This window comes from Neoarius graeffei, chromosome 9 (assembly GCF_027579695.1).
Source record: "Neoarius graeffei isolate fNeoGra1 chromosome 9, fNeoGra1.pri, whole genome shotgun sequence".
In the NCBI taxonomy this organism is placed as follows: Eukaryota; Metazoa; Chordata; class Actinopteri; order Siluriformes; family Ariidae; genus Neoarius; species Neoarius graeffei.
The window spans coordinates 71444222-71462512 of NC_083577.1; the positions used below are offsets into that span (position 1 = coordinate 71444222).

At 40.0% G+C, this 18291-nt stretch overlaps 1 protein-coding gene across 1 annotated transcript in view; it reads right to left on the reverse strand.

The window, feature by feature from the left end:
- Nucleotides 1–8401, reverse strand: part of cfap65 (cilia and flagella associated protein 65) — a 45494-nt gene extending 37093 nt beyond the window's left edge. The window contains 7 exon segments of the mRNA XM_060930572.1: nucleotides 223–491; nucleotides 2797–3019; nucleotides 4319–4443; nucleotides 4969–5168; nucleotides 5372–5538; nucleotides 5740–5842; nucleotides 8217–8401. Coding sequence (XP_060786555.1) covers nucleotides 223–491; nucleotides 2797–3019; nucleotides 4319–4443; nucleotides 4969–5168; nucleotides 5372–5538; nucleotides 5740–5842; nucleotides 8217–8401 — 1272 coding nt within the window.
- Between the last annotated feature and the right edge of the window lie 9890 nt (nucleotides 8402–18291).

The window sequence follows — 18291 nt, forward strand, 5'->3', positions numbered from 1 at the left end:
AGAGTTTTTATTTCGTCCTTGGTTGGTTCAGCAACACACTCAACCATTTTGTTTTTCTCTACTCACGGTATATGAGCTGATAGCCTAGTAGTAGAGCAGCCAATCAGAGCACGCGATTGCTCATATCCAGTGAAAGTGGATAGAGTAAAACAGCATATATCTATAGTCTGTAACCCTGCCATAGTATGAGGCACACTGCTCTCACACTGTACCCCGACATACCCTGTGTAGTATAAGGCAAGCTGCTCTCTTGTGATAGGCAATGGGATGATGGGGGCGGAACCTCAAATGCAGAGTGAGGCTGCCCTTGGCTGGCAGAATGCCAGTTGGCTGGTCAATTGTGAACACACTATGGTTGCCCGTGTCCATATCAAACTGGTAATGAGCCTGGACAGTAGAGGAGTTTATGATATAAATTATACGCATTTCTTCTTCTTCCTCTTTCACACAGCCAAAATCCACCACAGAGGAGCTTAAAGTAACCTCCGGACCTGCAGGGATCAGGGACAGAGATACATACAAAAGTCAGTCACTTCTACTTTATTACTAGAGCGGCGGCTACAATTATCAACAGTCCATAATTATCAACACCTTTTCAGATTTACCAATAAAAAACAATTTTGCAAAGCTGAGTTTCAGTTACAACAGTTATTATTGGTTAATTAATCAATCGGAGGCGGCACGGTGGTGTAGTGGTTAGCGCTGTCGCCTCACAGCAAGAAGGTCCTGGGTTCGAGCCCCGGGGCCGGCGAGGGCCTTTCTGTGTGGAGTTTGCATGTTCTCCCCGTGTCCGCGTGGGTTTCCTCCGGGTGCTCCGGTTTCCCCCACAGTCCAAAGACATGCAGGTTAGGTTAACTGGTGACTCTAAATTGACCGTGAATGTGAGTGTGAATGGTTGTCTGTGTCTATGTGTCAGCCCTGTGATGACCTGGCGACTTGTCCAGGGTGTACCCCGCCTTTCGCCCGTAGTCAGCTGGGATAGGCTCCAGCTTGCCTGTGACCCTGTAGAAGGATAAAGCGGCTAGAGATAATGAAATGAAAAATGAAATGAAATAATCAATCGGAAGACCCGCCTCGCCCTTTGATTTTGTCATCTGATGACACAGCTCGTTACCTGAGATGGAATTTTTTCAACATTATCAGCAATTTGAGGAAAACTCGGATGTTATCATTGCAGGTAAGCATGGTGGAAAGATTATGGACATGTTTTTACTGATCAAATTCACAGATATTTCATGAGCTCCTTGTCAAAACCTACTTTGTTTCTTACGCTTTCGTTTGACAGTCGCCATTTTGTATCTTAAACGCGCGTTTGAGAAGTCACGTGAGGTGTCGATAATAGTGATCGCTTTCACCGGTGTCCAACATTATCGACACCCTGTGGAATTAAGTGACATTTACAGCTGTTATGGATCGATCTTTGTGTAACATTGTTGAAGTAGATGAAGTACTTTAAAAAAAATAAAAGTGCTGTGATTTATAATAATTATTTTTCTGATTCATAACAGAATTGAATGTTTATAGAGTATTTGGAATCCTTTTGCAATAAATAGAATTAGACCCGAATTAAATTCCTAGCATATATATTTTTTTTAATTGCATGCTTGAAATATTCAGATTTTTCTATTCCATTCAGAAAATATTTTTTGCAGTTTGTTGTAAATATCTACCACATATCAGTCGAAATTTTAGATTTTTAGATGTAAATTTAAAATCTCAATTTTTAAAAAAAATTTGACCTTTGACCTGGATTTTCATGTGGTCACAATGTCAATTCCCTGTAGACATTTATTGGTAAACTACAAAACTAGAAATTAATACAAACAACACTGAATGATTAACAAAATGTGATCTACAAAAATACTTAGAAAGTGGGTAGAAAGTGGAACAAAAATATTTTCTGACGCAGGTTAAACATTATCAGTTCATTTACGTAAACACCGACATCCATATATTTATATAAAAGATCTCATCTCATCTCATTATCTCTAACCGCTTTATCCTGTTCTACAGGGTTGCAGGCAAGCTGGAGCCTATCCCAGCTGACTACGGGCGAAAGGCAGGGTACACCCTGGACAAGTCGCCAGGTCATCACAGGGCTGACACATAGACACAGACAACCATTCACACTCACATTCACACCTACGGTCAATTTAGAGTCACCAGTTAACCTAACCTGCATGTCTTTGGACTGTGGGGGAAACCGGAGCACCCGGAGGAAACCCACGCGGACACGGGGAGAACATGCAAACTCCACACAGAAAGGCCCTCGCCGGCCACGGGGATCGAACCCAGACCTTCTTGCTGTGAGGCGACAGCGCTAACCACTACACCATCGTGCCGCCTATATAAAAGATATTTTGTACTAAATATAAATCTATGTAAAACAAATTTCAAATAAAAACTATGTTTTGTTAACTTAATACCACATACCGATTATTTTCTTGAATAAATAATCATCTGGGTGTCGATAATTGTGGAACAGTGTCGATAACTGTGGACAAAGGTGTCAATACTTGTGGAACAGTGTCACATGATCTGATACGCTAAGTAATCGGGAATCAACTCATTTTTTTCCAGTGGAAGTTTGAGTAATTATTCATGCACAATTTACGTATTGAAAGTCTTCTCTATTTCTGCAATGGCAAAAAGATTGTTAGTGTTGATAATTGTAGCCGCCGCTCGAGCTGGATTATGCTATAAACTGACTGTCGCAGACATAAAGACCTAGACACAATCACAAAATGCACATAGGTACAGAAAGTACCTAAACAGAGCTTTATTGATTTATCTCACCTATGCATGAGCCAGTGACTTTGAGCACATCTGTGCTGACCCCCCCAGGACAACTGAGGTGGAAGTAGTCCACGCTGGTGCTGTCCACAGTGAGTGGGGTGAAACGGACAGGTACTCTCAGTACTGAGCACGGAGCCACCTGCCCTTCCTGCACATCACACTCGAACACAGACTCCATAAAAGCTAGCCTTTTCATACAAGTCAGAGAGAAGGAGGTCAACACCTGAAAGAAGGATAGGGCTGCGGTGATAATGCTCCAGTCAGTTGGAGAAAAAAATTGTACAAATCATGACAATAAGAAATAAAAAATAAGGGCATAAGTATTGCTGGGTTTCAGTCACGTGACTTTTCTTAGTGGTTTTACCGGAAGTGAAATAGCTGGTGGTTTAAACGGCTGCCATAGTGCAAACAACTAGCAATAACTTATCAGAGTTCGCTTGTAATCAAGAAGCCACTGCTGGCTTTAGATTTATTCAGAAGATCGCTATGTGCAATGGAATCGACCCCGACAGTCTGGGAAAGAAGGATTTGTCATACGATCTCGAAAACTACCCTTCAGTCGAGTTCCCCGACATCTCGAACTATCTGGTGTTGCAGACGTCCTTCTACACCGCAAAACAGATGAAAGCGTGGAAGAGTATGGAGGCTTACAACTGTTTTGTATGTGGCTGGGTAAAGGACCTCGGGATCAAGTCGCTGCTGAATGAATCCTGTATTGTTTTTGCCAATGTATTTTTTTAAGCTTTTCGTTCACGTCTTTACAATGAAGCACTGCAAGTTGAAGTGTAAACAAGCAACAGCTCGCTTGATTCTCACTTGTGTTGGCTCTTATCTTTCAGGTAAATCATTCACAAAGATCATCAGAAACCCCTTTAAAGACCTGGATCTTAGTTAAACAAGACGGAGAAGTGATCACGGCGCATTGTAACTGTACGGCTGGGTAAGAATTTTGTCGTGACCTTCATGCATACAGTATGGACTTTGTGAGGAGTGAGGAGTAAACAAAGAAACAGCTGGGGACTTTAGCGCTTCGTGACTAAAAAAAAGTCCCGTAAAATAAGGCCACACAGCAAGAAAAGTACTTGGAAAACACTAAGGACATAGCTGAGAGGGAGATACAAACCTTTCACCAAGTGATCACTGCAAACTCGAGCGTGCTTCGACTCGGCTCCCTTCGGTTTCACTGAGAGGTTCAAAAGCCACCTTTCTCGACGTCTTTTTGTGAAATCCTGTGTTCATTCACCCTTTTTTATTAGTTCACAGGGAACCCTGAAGAAACTTTTATCAGTTTCACAGTTTGGTCGATTCGAACAACCTAAAACAGCGCAAGCGTAAGGCATTTTTCATGCAAGCAATGCACCTTCTCCGTACAAACACTTTGTCAACTGAGCTTTGGTAGACCACCAGCTAAAGTTTTGAATAACTAATGAGGTGGATGTGATGTCATGTGAAACCCAGCAATTAAAAACATTAGATATGATTACATGTAGAGACATTGGCCTGGGATATGAAAGTGACTCACTGATGAAGGGTTGTAGATCTTAAAGTGTTTTTCCAAACAGCTTCCAATTGCTACACTGCCAAATTTGAGCAGCCTACCTCCTTCCTCCTGACCAAGAGAACTGATCTGTAGGTGGGGGTACTTAGCTATTTAAAAAAAAAAAATGGAAACTGTATTATAAGAAAGTTTTATTCTATGCGCCATAAACTCTCAACTTATTATTTTGATATTTGTCTTTATTACAGCATATTATTCAATACACGCTATGAATTAGTTCTTGAAATTAAAAGTAAAGGTGTAGATATGAGACTGAGGAATGGAAGTATGGATCCACAGATTGGAAGTCTAAGGGGTTAAAAAGGAAAATCACCAACAGCTTGTACTGACTGTTAAAATAGTTGATTAGTTTTTCATTCACAACCTGATGTAGGAGTTTTATATATATCTGGGGTTTGACAAAATCCTGAACCTTTATAGAATTGGGCAATGGTGGATCAGTGATTTAGGTTTTGGCCTGCTGAAGGTTGGGAGTTCAAATCCCAGATCACCACTGTTGGTTCCCTGAACTTAACCCTCAATTGTCCAGTTATATCCTGTCAAAACTCTAAGCTGCTTTATCTAAAAGTATCACCCAAATGAATAAATGCAAATGGTATAACTGTTCAACTCACACAATCCCTTTAGTAACATTGTGCATTTGTTCTCTCCCTCCTTCCCAAATGTGCAAGATGCCTCTGTCTGGTACACCAGTGCTTGTGGAGGTTTGAAAGTTACAGAGACCCTGCACTGCTCTCCTGGCTCCAGAACCCCACTCAGCGGAGAGAGCTCGAACGGTGGCTCCACCGTCCACTGGAAACGGGTCTGCAGCTTACTAACACACAACAACAGGAAAGCCACATTGATTATCGTTTCTTTTTTGCTTAAAAAAGTCGTAGTTCCTAAACCTATTGGCCTGAATATTAAGAACTACTCAGTTTCATTTCTACCATATCACATAACGATGATGTTCACCTGATAGTCATGAAATTTCCATAAAAAATGTTCTTCTAAAAATTCCCCTTGAGGTTTCCATACCTGGCATTGCGTAAGAGGAAGCTGGTGTTTGTGCTGTTGTGGACAGCACACAATTGAAACTGCACTGAATCAGGAAGTTCTAGTGCATGCTGTAGCATCACAGCATGCAGTTTCACTAGAAATGTCCCTTCCTTACTCTGGAACTCAATACTGTCCACATGTTCACACTGCAGAGGAAATGTAAACAGGCACAGGAGCAATTCATGAACAAAAGTACACTATTTCTATACAAATGAATACTCTACATAACATAGACGCAACACATGCAATAATTTCATACTTTTTTTGAATAAAACTGTGTGTACAAGGAAACTGTAATACAAAACAGAAGAAAAGCAAACAGAATATAATTAGTTTAGATGTTGTACCTCCTGAAGGGGATGGAAAGTGATTGGCAGAGAAAAAGATGTCCCAGGACTAAGAATGATGGTCTGAGGAAACAGTGTGGTAAAGACTTTGGACTCAGGCGGTCTAAAAAAAAAAAAAGAAACAAGAAAAATGTCAAGGCAAAAATATCAATCTCATCTCTCATCTCATTATCTCTAGCCGCTTTATCCTGTTCTACAGGGTCGCAGGCAAGCTGGAGCCTATCCCAGCTGACTACGGGCGAAAGGCGGGGTACACCCTGGACAAGTCGCCAGGTCATCACAGGGCTGACACATAGACACAGACAACCATTCACACTCACATTCACACCTACGGTCAATTTAGAGTCACCAGTTAACCTAACCTGCATGTCTTTGGACTGTGGGGGAAACCGGAGCACCCGGAGGAAACCCACGCGGACACGGGGAGAACATGCAAACTCCACACAGAAAGGCCCTCGCCGGCCACGGGGCTCGAACCCAGACCTCCTTGCTGTGAGGCGACAGCGCTAACCACTACACCACCGTGCCACCCAAAAATATCAATCAATATAAATAAATACAACCCCAATTCCAAACAAGTTTTGACACTGTAAAATGTAAATAAAAACAGAATGTGATCATTTGCAATTCATGGAAACCGTATATTTTATTGAAAATAGTACAAAGACAACATATCACATGTTGAAACTGAGAAATGCTATTGTTTTTTGAAAAATATATGCTCATTTTGAATTTGATGTCAGCAACACATTTCAAAAAAGTTGGGACAGGGGCATGTTTACCACTGTGTTGCATCGCCTCTACTTTTAACAACACTCTGTAAACGTTTGGGAACTGAGGAGACCAATTACTGTAGTTTTGAAAGAGAAATGTTGTCCTGTTCTTGCCTGATATACAATTTCAGCTGCTCAACAGTTCAAGGTCTCCTTTGTTGTATTTTGTGCTTCATAATGCGCCAAATGTTTTAAATGGGAGACAGGTCTGGACTGCAGGCAGGCCAGTTTAGCACCCGGACTTTTTTACAACAGAGCCATGTAGTTTTAATATGTGCAGAGAGCGGTTTGGCATTCATTGTCTTGCTGACAGAAGGAAGGCCTTCCCTGAAAAAGATTTTGTCTGGACAGCAGCATATTGCTCTGAAACATGTATATATCATTCAGCATTAATGATGACTTCTCAGATGTACAAGCTACCCATGTCATGTGCACTCATGCTGGCTTTTGGACTGCGCACTCATAACAAGCCAGATGGTCCCTTTCCTCTTTAGCCTGGAGGACGTGATGTCCATGATTTCTAAAAAGAATTTCTGCTTTTGATTCATCAGACCTCGGGACAATTTTCCACTTCGCCTCAGTCCATCATAAAAGAGCTCAGGCCCAGAGAAGGTGGCGGTGTTTCTGGATATTGTTTATATCTGGTTTTAACTTGCATTTGTGGATGCAGTAATGATCTGTTTTCACAGACGATGGTTTTCTGAAGTGTTCCTGAGCCCATACAGCGATTTCCACTACAGACACGTGTCTGCTTTTAATGCAGTGTCGCCTAAGGGCCTGAAGATCACAGACATCCTGTCAGTTTTCAGCCTCGTCTCTTGCATTCAGAGATTTCTCAGGATTCTCTGACTCTGTTAATGATATTATGTATCATAGATGATGTGATCCCCAAATTCTTTGCAATTTTATATTGAGGAACTGTTGCACTGTTTGCCCACACAGTCTTTCACAGAGCGGTGAACCCCTCCCCATCTTTACTTCTGAGAGACCCCGCCTCTCTGGGATGCTCTTTTTACACCCAATCATGTTACTGACCTGTTGCCAATTAACCAAATTAGTTTTTTTTTCGCATTACACAACTTTTTCAGTCTTTCATTATCCCTGTCCCAACTTTTCTGAAACATGTTGCTGACCTCAAATTCAAAATGAGCATATATTTTTCAAAAAACAATACAATTTCTCAGTTTCAACATTTGATATGCTGTCTTTGTACTATTTTCAATGAAATGTCCGGTTTCCATGATTTTCAAATCTTCACATTCTCATCTCATCTCATTATCTCTAGCCGCTTTATCCTTCTACAGGGTCGCAGGCAAGCTGGAGCCTATCCCAGCTGACTATGGGCGAAAGGCGGGGTATACCCTGGACAAGTCGCCAGGTCATCACAGGGCTGACACATAGACACAGACAACCATTCACACCTACGGTCAATTTTAGAGTCACCAGTTAACCTAACCTGCATGTCTTTGGACTGTGGGGGAAACCGGAGCACCCGGAGGAAAATCTTCACATTCTGTTTTTATTTATGTTTTACACAGCGTCCCAACTTTTTTGGAATTGGGGTTGTAAATACCAAACACGCTGTTTCACAGACAAAAGACAATTTACATATCCGCATCATGTATTTTCACATATAAACATCTCCATACTAATGTGAAATCACCTAATAAAAGACTGTGTCCTCTGTGTTATCCAGAATCTCACCTGAAACTGAGCTTCTGAAGTTTTTCATGAACATTTTTCAGAATAAGTGACTTGGTATATTCTCTTCCCAGCTCCCAGCCCTCCCAGATGAGCTCAGCGAAGGTCTCTATTCCTAAGAAACAGCTGTGTCTGGATGTCTTTTTTGGAGGCCCCCTGGACCGTCGCTGCCCCAAAACCTGCAACATCAAGAAACTCTAAATGCCTTGGTTTATGCGAATGCAATATTACAGTTGAGATATAAATCAGACTAGAAATAGCAGTGCTAACCTATATGACAACGTCAGCCTGTTCATTTGAAAGTAGGACACACACTGTCCTTTCTGTAGGTGTTTAGTGAGCACATCATCACTGAGGTCACTAGAGGGCAGTATATCCCAAATAAAGTGAAGCAAACAAATTCTAGCTTGTGTTATTATCAGATCTAATCAGATCTGGTGTGTTATTGAATCAGGGAATTGCAATGACAGATCGATATTCTGGCAGAGTATGAAATTACTACGAATATAATGTGATGAACACCACTATGAGGTACCTACTAATTAACAGTTATTCCATGAAATCAAGTCATACATGAGCTGATAGCCGATGAGGTGCGGAGCGCTGAGTCAGCCATAAGTGATGTACGATGAGATTGAGTGGAATAACTGTTTTATTATATCTACATTCACTGGATTTTGAGAAACAGCATTTTTATTTTTTGCAAATTCGAAAAATAAAAACTTTATACATAACGTCCGACAAAATCATTTCCACTGAGGCGGACTTCTTAAAAATCTATCAATGGCTGCACGAATTGACTTCAGTGTTGTTTTTTTTGTAGAAAGTGCCGTCTTGCTGTCGTGCCAAGGTGTGGAATAGCTTCAGACATTTATTTAATTCTTTCTTGAACATTTCAGTTCTGTAATTTTGAACCAGGCCAAAAAAAAATCAACAAATTTTAATGCTTAAAGATGAAGAATGTAAACAATCCGGTGAAATGACAGGAGCAATTTTTGAAAAATGTGATAATAATAATTCTTTAAAAATAATTTTTAAAAAAACCATATGCATTCTTACCATCAAATTCTTTCATTCAGTATTTTGTTGGGTTTTTATGCCTCCGCCACCTTAAGGTGCAGGAGGCATTATGTTTTTGGATTGTCCGTCTGTCCGTGCATGCGTCCGTCCTCAAACCTTGTGAATACGATATCTCAAAAGCTAATGAAAGGAATTTCACCAAACTTTCACCATTTGTGCGCTTTGGGACAAATATGAACTGATTAGATTTTGAGGTTAAAAGGTCTAAGGTCAAGGTCACTGTGAGGTCAAATGTCTGTCCGAAAACCTTGTGAACACAATATCTCCAAGGCAAATGAAAGGAATTTCACCAAACTTTCACCATTTGTGCGCTTTGGGACAAACATGAACTGATTAGATTTTGAGGTTAAAAGGTCACAGGTCAAGATTACTGTGAGGTTAAATGTCCATCCCCAAATCACAACTTAATAAGGCGTGTAGTCTACCAGGCGGAGGCATCCCCATCGACGCCGTTGGCGTCGAGTTCTATCTAGTTTTGTATTTTTTGGAGTATTGTTTTTGAGTAGAGTTTTTATTTCATCCTCGGTTGGTTCAGCAACACGCCGCTATTTTGTTTTTCTCTACTCACGGTATATGAGCTCATAGCCTAGGAGTAGAGTAGCCAATCAGAGCACACGATTGCTCATATCCAGTGAATGTGGATATAATAATAAATGATCGAAACAACATACTGAAGCATGTCATTGCCATTTCAAAATTATTCCATAAGCAGCATAATTTTTTTCAGGTTTGTTTCTAAATTTAAATGAACCGTTTTAAATAAAAACAATCCCATAATTCAGTTAACTGGATGAGCTCCGTTATCTCAATGACTACATATGATATGCAAATATAGCATTTATACAGCCATTTGGTCCAAAAATTTCTGAACAATACAGCAGGTAGAACTGCTACTCAGACTGCTCGATGTGATGAATGACTTTTCCGGAATGAAGCTCTTCCTGAGACACTGTATTGTCACAGTAATGTAAAGCACAGCAAAAATGTGAGACAATTATCATAATACAAGATATACACCAATTTTAACACTAGCATATGCTTATTATTTATAGATTATAGTTTCTTACATTTTATAATCATGTAGGGCAAGGGTGACGTGATTATTTTATCATATGGATATTACAGTATACTGTATTACAATCATGAAACACTTTTCTCAGCATATCATGCTTGTTATTATTCATTGTCACAATTAACTAATCGGTAGTTAAAGTGAATGTAATGCCTCTAAAACGCATTTTTTTCCTTGTACAAAGCAACAATCATTACATTGATTGACCACGTGTTTTCAAACCATAGCTGATCCAAAAGAACATAAATTGATGGAAAATCAATAAGATCAGCTGATTTTCATGGAATCTGCCGAGACTCATCCGGAAGATCCCGAAGTGGTGCGTGACGTGACGTCACACGTGTGACAAAGATCCAGATATCAATTTCGTTCATGTGTGCAGCAGTGGTTAGATCAGTCTCATCTCATCTCATTATCTCTAGCCGCTTTATCCTGTTCTACAGGATCGCAGGCAAGCTGGAGCCTATCCCAGCCCACTACAGTCGAAAGGCGGGGTACACCCTGGACAAGTCGCCAGGTCATCAGAGGGCTGACACATAGACACAGACAACCATTCACACTCACATTCACACCTACGCTCAATTTAGAGTCACCAGTTAACCTAACCTGCATGTCTTTGGACTGTGGGGGAAACCGGAGCACCCGGAGGAAACCCATGCGGACACGGGGAGAACATGCAAACTCCGCACAGAAAGGCCCTCGCCGGCCACGGGGCTCGAACCCGGACCTTCTTGCTGTGAGGCGACAGCGCTAACCACTACACCACCATGCCACCCGGTTAGATCAGTCTTGATATGGAATCACGTTTTGGAGAAAATTCTGATAGTGATTGGGATTCTTATATGTCGGATGAAGGGGCAGATGATGATCAAAGATACTCCAGAGTAAATGGTTATCTTTTCGCGTCCCCAAGACAAGAAACAGATGCCAGGTCACGATAGTCTTCCTCTGTAGTGTGTGCGAGATAGATAGATAGATAGATAGATAGATAGATAGATAGATAGATAGATAGATAGATAGATAGATAGATAGATAGATAGATAGATAGATAGATAGATAGAGATGTGCAGAACACAGTGGTTACCTTTCATCATGTTTTCCTGAACAAAACTAAAAACAAATCAAGTCTTGCAGTATTGCAATCTGAGAGCATTTAACACGTTTCAGTTAATAATTAATGATGATGATGATGATGATGATGATGATTGCGTGCACGCATTTTTCTTCCTGTTAAAGTGCATCAGATATGATAAGATTGGATGTCGCGAGCGTGTAAATGTTGCTCATAATCCTGCTTCTGGTGCACTGTGTGTGTGTGAAATAATAGGGGAATTGATGAACTGTCCAAATGTCAGATCAAATGTCATTTATTAAATCAATGGGTCTCTTTTTTTACTCCAGTAATTGGTGATGAACACTTAATGAATCAGATTTATTATGAGTAGGCGACACGAAATCTGCCTGCTTTGTTTGCACAAACCTCACCCACTGTCGCTTTAGATTAGTATCATTTCTCGGAAATTCATGAACTGAATGTCCTGTTGTATAGGAATTTGAACATCCAAACACAACTCAGCGCTTTCCTATCGTTATTCTTGTAAGATTCCAACAACAATATCCAATTTCAGCGAGTAAACAATCACGGAATCAGATGAACTAAAATGACTCAGATAACCGGGGCTCCATGCGTGATGTCATGAAAAATTAGCCCTGAGACAAGGCTGCCTTTTTCTGGGATCTGGACGCTGTGATTTATCGATAGCTTTGTGCTTGATAATAAAATAACAAATAATATTATTTCCCCCCCTGCTTTATTAATTCATTTTGTTCATTACGAATGATATATATTCATTTTAAAGCATTACAAAAAGGCATTAAATACACTTTAAAATCTATTTTTGCACCAATCATAACCTTTTATTTCAAGAAATACTTTCATTTTAAAATGAAGAATAAAAGGAAGCTCTAAACCTACTAGTTTTTCCATAATGTGGCTACACTGTTTTGTTCATGTTCAGTCAGCAAAACTAAGCACTGAACATTGTGATATATACTTATCACAACTCATAACTCATATTACTGTGACACTCAATAGATTCCACAGTAATTAACTGGTTATATATTTACAGTGCTGCTTGAAAGTTTGTGAACCCTTTAGAATTTTCTATATTTCTGCATAAATATGACCTAAAACATCATCAGATTTTCACACAAGTCCTAAAAGTAGATAAAGAGAACCCAGTTAAACAAATGAGACAAAAATATTATACTTGGTCATTGATTTATTGAGGAAAATGATCCAATATCACATATCTGTGAGTGGGAAAAGTATGTGAACCTCTAGGATTAGCAGTTAATTTGAAGGTGAAATTAGAGTCAGGTGTTTTCAATCAACGGGATGACAATCAGGTGTGAGTGGGCACCCTGTTTTATTTAAAGAACAGGGATCTATCAAAGTCTGATCTTCACAACACATGTTTGTGGAAGTGCATCATGGCACGAACAAAGGAGGTTTCTGAGGTCCTCAGAAAAAGCGTTTTTGATGCTCATCAGGCTGGAAAAGGTTACAAAGCCATCTCTAAAGAGTTTGGACTCCACCAATCCACAGTCAGACAGATTGTTTACAAATAGAGGAAATTCAAGACCATTGTTACCCTCCCCAGGAGTGGTCAACCAACAAAGATCACTCCAAGAGCAAGGTGTGTGATAGTCGGCGAGGCCACAAAGGACCCCAGGATAACTTCTAAGCAACTGAAGGCCTCTCTCACATTGGCTACTGTTAATGTTCATGAGTCCACCATCAGGAGAACACTGAACAACAATAGTGTGCATGGCAGGGTTGCAAGAAGAAAGCCACTGCTCTCCAAAAAGAACATTGCTGCTCATCTGCAGTTTGTTAAAGACCACATGGGCAAGCCAGAAGGCTATTGGGAAAAATGTTTTGTGGACGGATGAGACCAAAATAGAACTTTTTGGTTCAAATGAGAAGCGTTATGTTTGGAGAAAGGAAAACACTGCATTCCAGCATAAGAACCTTATCCCATCTGTGAAACATGGTGGTGGTAGTATCATGGTTTGGGCCTGTTTTGCTGCATCTGAGCCAGGACGGCTTGCCATCATTGATGGAACAATGAATTCTGAATTATACCAGCGAATTCTAAAGGAAAATGTCAGGACATCTGTCCATGAACTGAATCTCAAGAGAAGGTGGGTCATGCAGCAAGACAACAACCCTAAGCACACAAGTCGTTCTACCAAAGAATGGTTAAAGAAGAATAAAGTTAATGTTTTGGAATGGCCAAGTCAAAGTCCTGACCTTAATCCAATCGAAATGTTGTGGAAGGACCTGAAGCGAGCAGTTCATGTGAGGAAACCCACCAACATCCCAGAGTTGAAGCTGTTCTGTACGGAGGAACGGGCTGAAATTCCTCCAAGCCGGTGTGCAGGACTGATCAACAGTTACCGCAAACGTTTAGTTGCAGTTATTGCTGCACAATATACTGAAAGCAAAGGTTCACATACTTTTGCCACTCACAGATACGTAATATTGGATCATTTTCCTCAGTAAATAAATGACCAAGTATAATATTTTTGTCTCATTTGTTTAACTGGGTTCTCTTTATCTACTTTTAGGACTTGTGTGAAAATCTGATGATGTTTTAGGTCATATTTATGCAGAAATATAGAAAATTCTAAAGGGTTCACAAACTTTCAAGCACCACTGTACATAAATGTGTTATCCGAGCAGACTACAGTATGAGCTTCTTACCGTTCCCTGCATGCTACGTCTGTTTTCCCATTGAATCCCAGTGTTCATCTGGTTCCTTGAAATATTAGTCGGCATTGTAACACGTTCTGAAAAAAGAAAAAGTTTAACACATGTAGATCTATCACTCCATGGGTCTCTCACAAGTCTAAACAGAGTGAATGTTTAGACAGTAAATATACAGATTTCATTTCTTCTGAACAGTGACACACAGCTGTTTATGCTTTTTTCTTTGAGCGTTTTTGCAGAATCATGGCAAAAAAAAGATTTTTAAAGTATAATTTTTAAAAAAGAGTGCAATGCAATAAAAGGATTACTTCCTAAATGTACAGATACTGGAGATATAGAGATAAAAACATTATAAATTAAATGCACTCACTCCAAACCAGAAAAACAACTGTTTTACTCTTGTTTTGCAGAATGAAGTTAATTTTTTTTTAATGGTTTATTCGGTCATTTTTAAACAGGAATGTTGGGTGAAAAGAGACAATGTTATAATGAAGCAAGACTAAAACTGAAACTTCAGCTCAGTGGCTAGTTGATATACCTACCAGCTACACTCAATGTCTGTTTCATTCCATCAAGGAAATCTACAATATTTGCCAAATTGTAAGTATATAATTGCTCACTGTAGCCCAAATGGTTTTCAAAGAGGGGAAGATTAGAGCTCATACATACAGAGGTATCCAGTTGTGGTCCGAAGTTTACATACAGTGACATGAATGTCATCTTGGATATGAATGTCATGGCAATATTTGAGCTTCCAGTAATTTCTTTGAACTGTTCTTTTTCTGTGGCAGAATGATTGTACAGCATACGTCTCATCTCATCTCATTATCTCTAGCCCCTTTATCTTTAATTTAAAAAAAAACACGCTAGAATTTGGTGCACAAGTTTTAATTTTCTTTGGGTTTTCTGAAAACCCAATACAGGGTCAAAATATTTGCATACGCTCACTTAGATTATTAATTCAGAGGTGCTGAAACTTCCAAAATGTCTCTTATCTTGCCAAGGCCGAGGTCTCTTAACTTCCTGTTTGTGATCATGATTGACTACAGCTGGTACAGTAGCTTCTCTGTGCCTTCATAAAAAGGGTCTGTTTACAGCACTCATTGGATTGACCAACACACAATACAATGGGAAAGTCCAAGGGGCTCAGTGCAGATCTGAGAAAAAGGATCGCAGATATACACAACTCTGGAATGTCTCTTGGAGCCATTTCTAAACAACTGCAAATTCCAAGATCAGTTCAAACAATTGTATGCAAGTTATTGCATTGCAAAAAATTGAAAACTGAATTTGAGGAGAAAATTACTTAATATGAGTGAAATTCTCTTGCTGCATGGACAGATATTTTTACTTGATAAGATATCTGAGAATAAGTTGGTTGCAATCTAGAATTAGGTTTAATAATCTCAGAACTGGTGTCTTGTATTCTTCTAATAGGAAATGCTAGATCGTTTCAATTATTTTCAAGATATTTTCACTTGCTAAGGTATCGTTTTTTGCAGTGTGTGAGATGTAGTCACTTTACCAAGCCACGTTGCTTCAAGAAAACCCAAACTGTCACCCTCAGCTGAAAGGAAATTGGTTTGGCTGGTCAGGAACACCCTGGGAACCACCATGGCACAGCCCTGCCATGAACTGGAAGCTGATGGATCACTGTCTACAGTTCAGATCACCATGGACTAAGAGGCTGCTATCCAAGAAATAACCCCCTGCTCCAAAATTGACACCTTCAAGCTTAACTAAAGTTTGAAGCTGACCACACGGACAAAGAAAAAGCCTTCTGGAGGATAGCTGTATGGTCAGATGAGACAAAGATTGAGTTGTTTGGCCACAATGACCACCATGTACAGAGGGACACTGTACCAGCTGGTGGTGGTAGCAGCATCATGCTCTGGGACTGTTTTGCTGCCAGTGGAACTGGTTCATTGCACAAAGTGGATGGAATAATAAAGAAGGAGGACTACCTCAGAATTCTTCAGCATAAACCATCAGAAACTTGAACACAACTTGGGACTTACAACAGGACAATGAACCCAAACACACATCAGAGCTGGCTGTGGAGGATAAAGCAGGCTAACATTAAGCTTAAAACAAGTCCTGTCTTCAACCCTATTGAAAATATATGGACCGTGCTTATAAGTAGAGTCCATGCCAAGAAAAAAAAAACAAATTTAATTGAACTCTACCAATTCTACCATGAAGAGTCGTGAAATATCCAACCAGAATTCTGCCAGAAGCTTGTTCATGGTAAACAAAAATGTTTGGTCAATGTGAATCTTGCAAAGATACATTTTACCCAAATATTAGATGTGCTGTATGTATATTTTTGACCATGTATGTATAATTTTGACCCTGTGTTGATTTCAGAAAAGCCAAAGAAAATTAAAACTTGTGAACCAAATTCTAGTGGGTTTTTTTTTATTAAAATTGTATGCTGTACATTCTGCCACAGAAAAAGAACAGTTCAAAGAAATTACTGAAAGCCCAAATACTGCCATGGCATTCATATCCAAGATAACACTCATGTCACTGTATGTAAACTTCTGACCACAATTGTAAATATGAAATCAAGTACTGAATATAGTATATGAGCTCAAAATGCAGCCTTTCAGCGTTAATTTGATGGCATTTACCTTTAAACTGCGTGTACAGTGTAGGAATTACAGCACTTTTATCTGTGATCTCCCCCTTATTTCAGGTATCGAAAGTAACTGTACAAACTAGCATAATCATACATTTTTAATACTCAGTTGCAAATTCACATGAATTAAAGACTCTTTTAAGAATTCACTTTTTTCCCCTGCTTAGTACTTTCCAGCTCCTTTGAACTTGCCCTTCCTTCTCACTGTTAGCTTTGCACTTTTTTTTTTGTAACCATGACTAAATATCATCCTGTCAATTAATCTGGTGTAGTCCAAGAAAAAAAATATTGTATTTGAGCTAACTGTGCTAACACAGTCTGCTGCCACTATCCAGTGAAAGGAAAAAATGCAACATGTTGGCTGGCAGGCCGTTTATCATACAGAGAGAAGCCATGGGCCAATTAACACCAGTCTGCAGGCCACATTTGGCCCTGTGGCACTTTAGGGGACCTTGGGCACTCCTGCTGTAGCCCATCTGTTGCTATACACAATTTGTCCACCCATTTATTTAGACCATCACTGAAATGGGGCTATCACTGAAGACATTATTTGTATATGGGAACATTCTCAGGCTACATCCACACGACAACGGCAATGAGATGTTATTTAAAAAAATATCGCGTCCAAATGGGCAACGGTCAGTAAAATATCAGGTCCATATGGCAACGCAACGCTTGCTGAAAATGATGCAATACACATGCCACACCTCTAGGGGCGCTGTAAGACGGTCCCATCGGAGACACCAGAACAATAAAAGAAGTAAGGACGCATGCACATAAACTATTATGCGCGAGACTTCATATTAGCCACAAAGTCAGAAAAATCTGTTCGTAAAATTACGTTATAATGACCAAATACAATGAAAAGTATTTTTCCAGTCTCACCTGTGAAAGGTAATCCCATGTGATCTCGTTTAGACGGCAAACCTGTTGGTACAGTTAAACGCAGCACATGAATGAGGCATCTTTATTCTCCGCTTTGCCCCATCCAATATGGCGGCGAGGATGACGTATGATTCTACGCGGAAGGCGGCGTCTTTAATGGTCTGGAATAAATTGAATGCTACACGTTGATGGATTAATTTGTTCTTCTACGCCCTTTTTGAGGAATGTATTGTAGGACTTAAACCAACATCTGAAGAGGTGAGATCGCTCCTTTTTTTCCCTATTTTTGCTGGCGGGATTGACTCTGCCCTAAGGGCTATTCTCTCTCTCTCTCTCTCTCTCTCTCTCTCTCTCACTTTGCACCATTACACAATAAATATTCACAGTGAAAATATTTTGTAAGCGCGTTTCATGAACCAAGTTATAGGATTTGTTGACAACTCGCATCGAGTTCGTTACACTTCTACCCGGCGTAAAGCACTCACAGTCATGTGGTTGTGACGTCATCGTAAACAAATCCGTTCTACTCATCCAGACGACTTCGCAATGGCAACGTTGCCAGATCTTTCCACTCTGGAACCCGTTCTCAAAAGATTGCGTTTTGGGGAACCCAAAACGCCGGTGC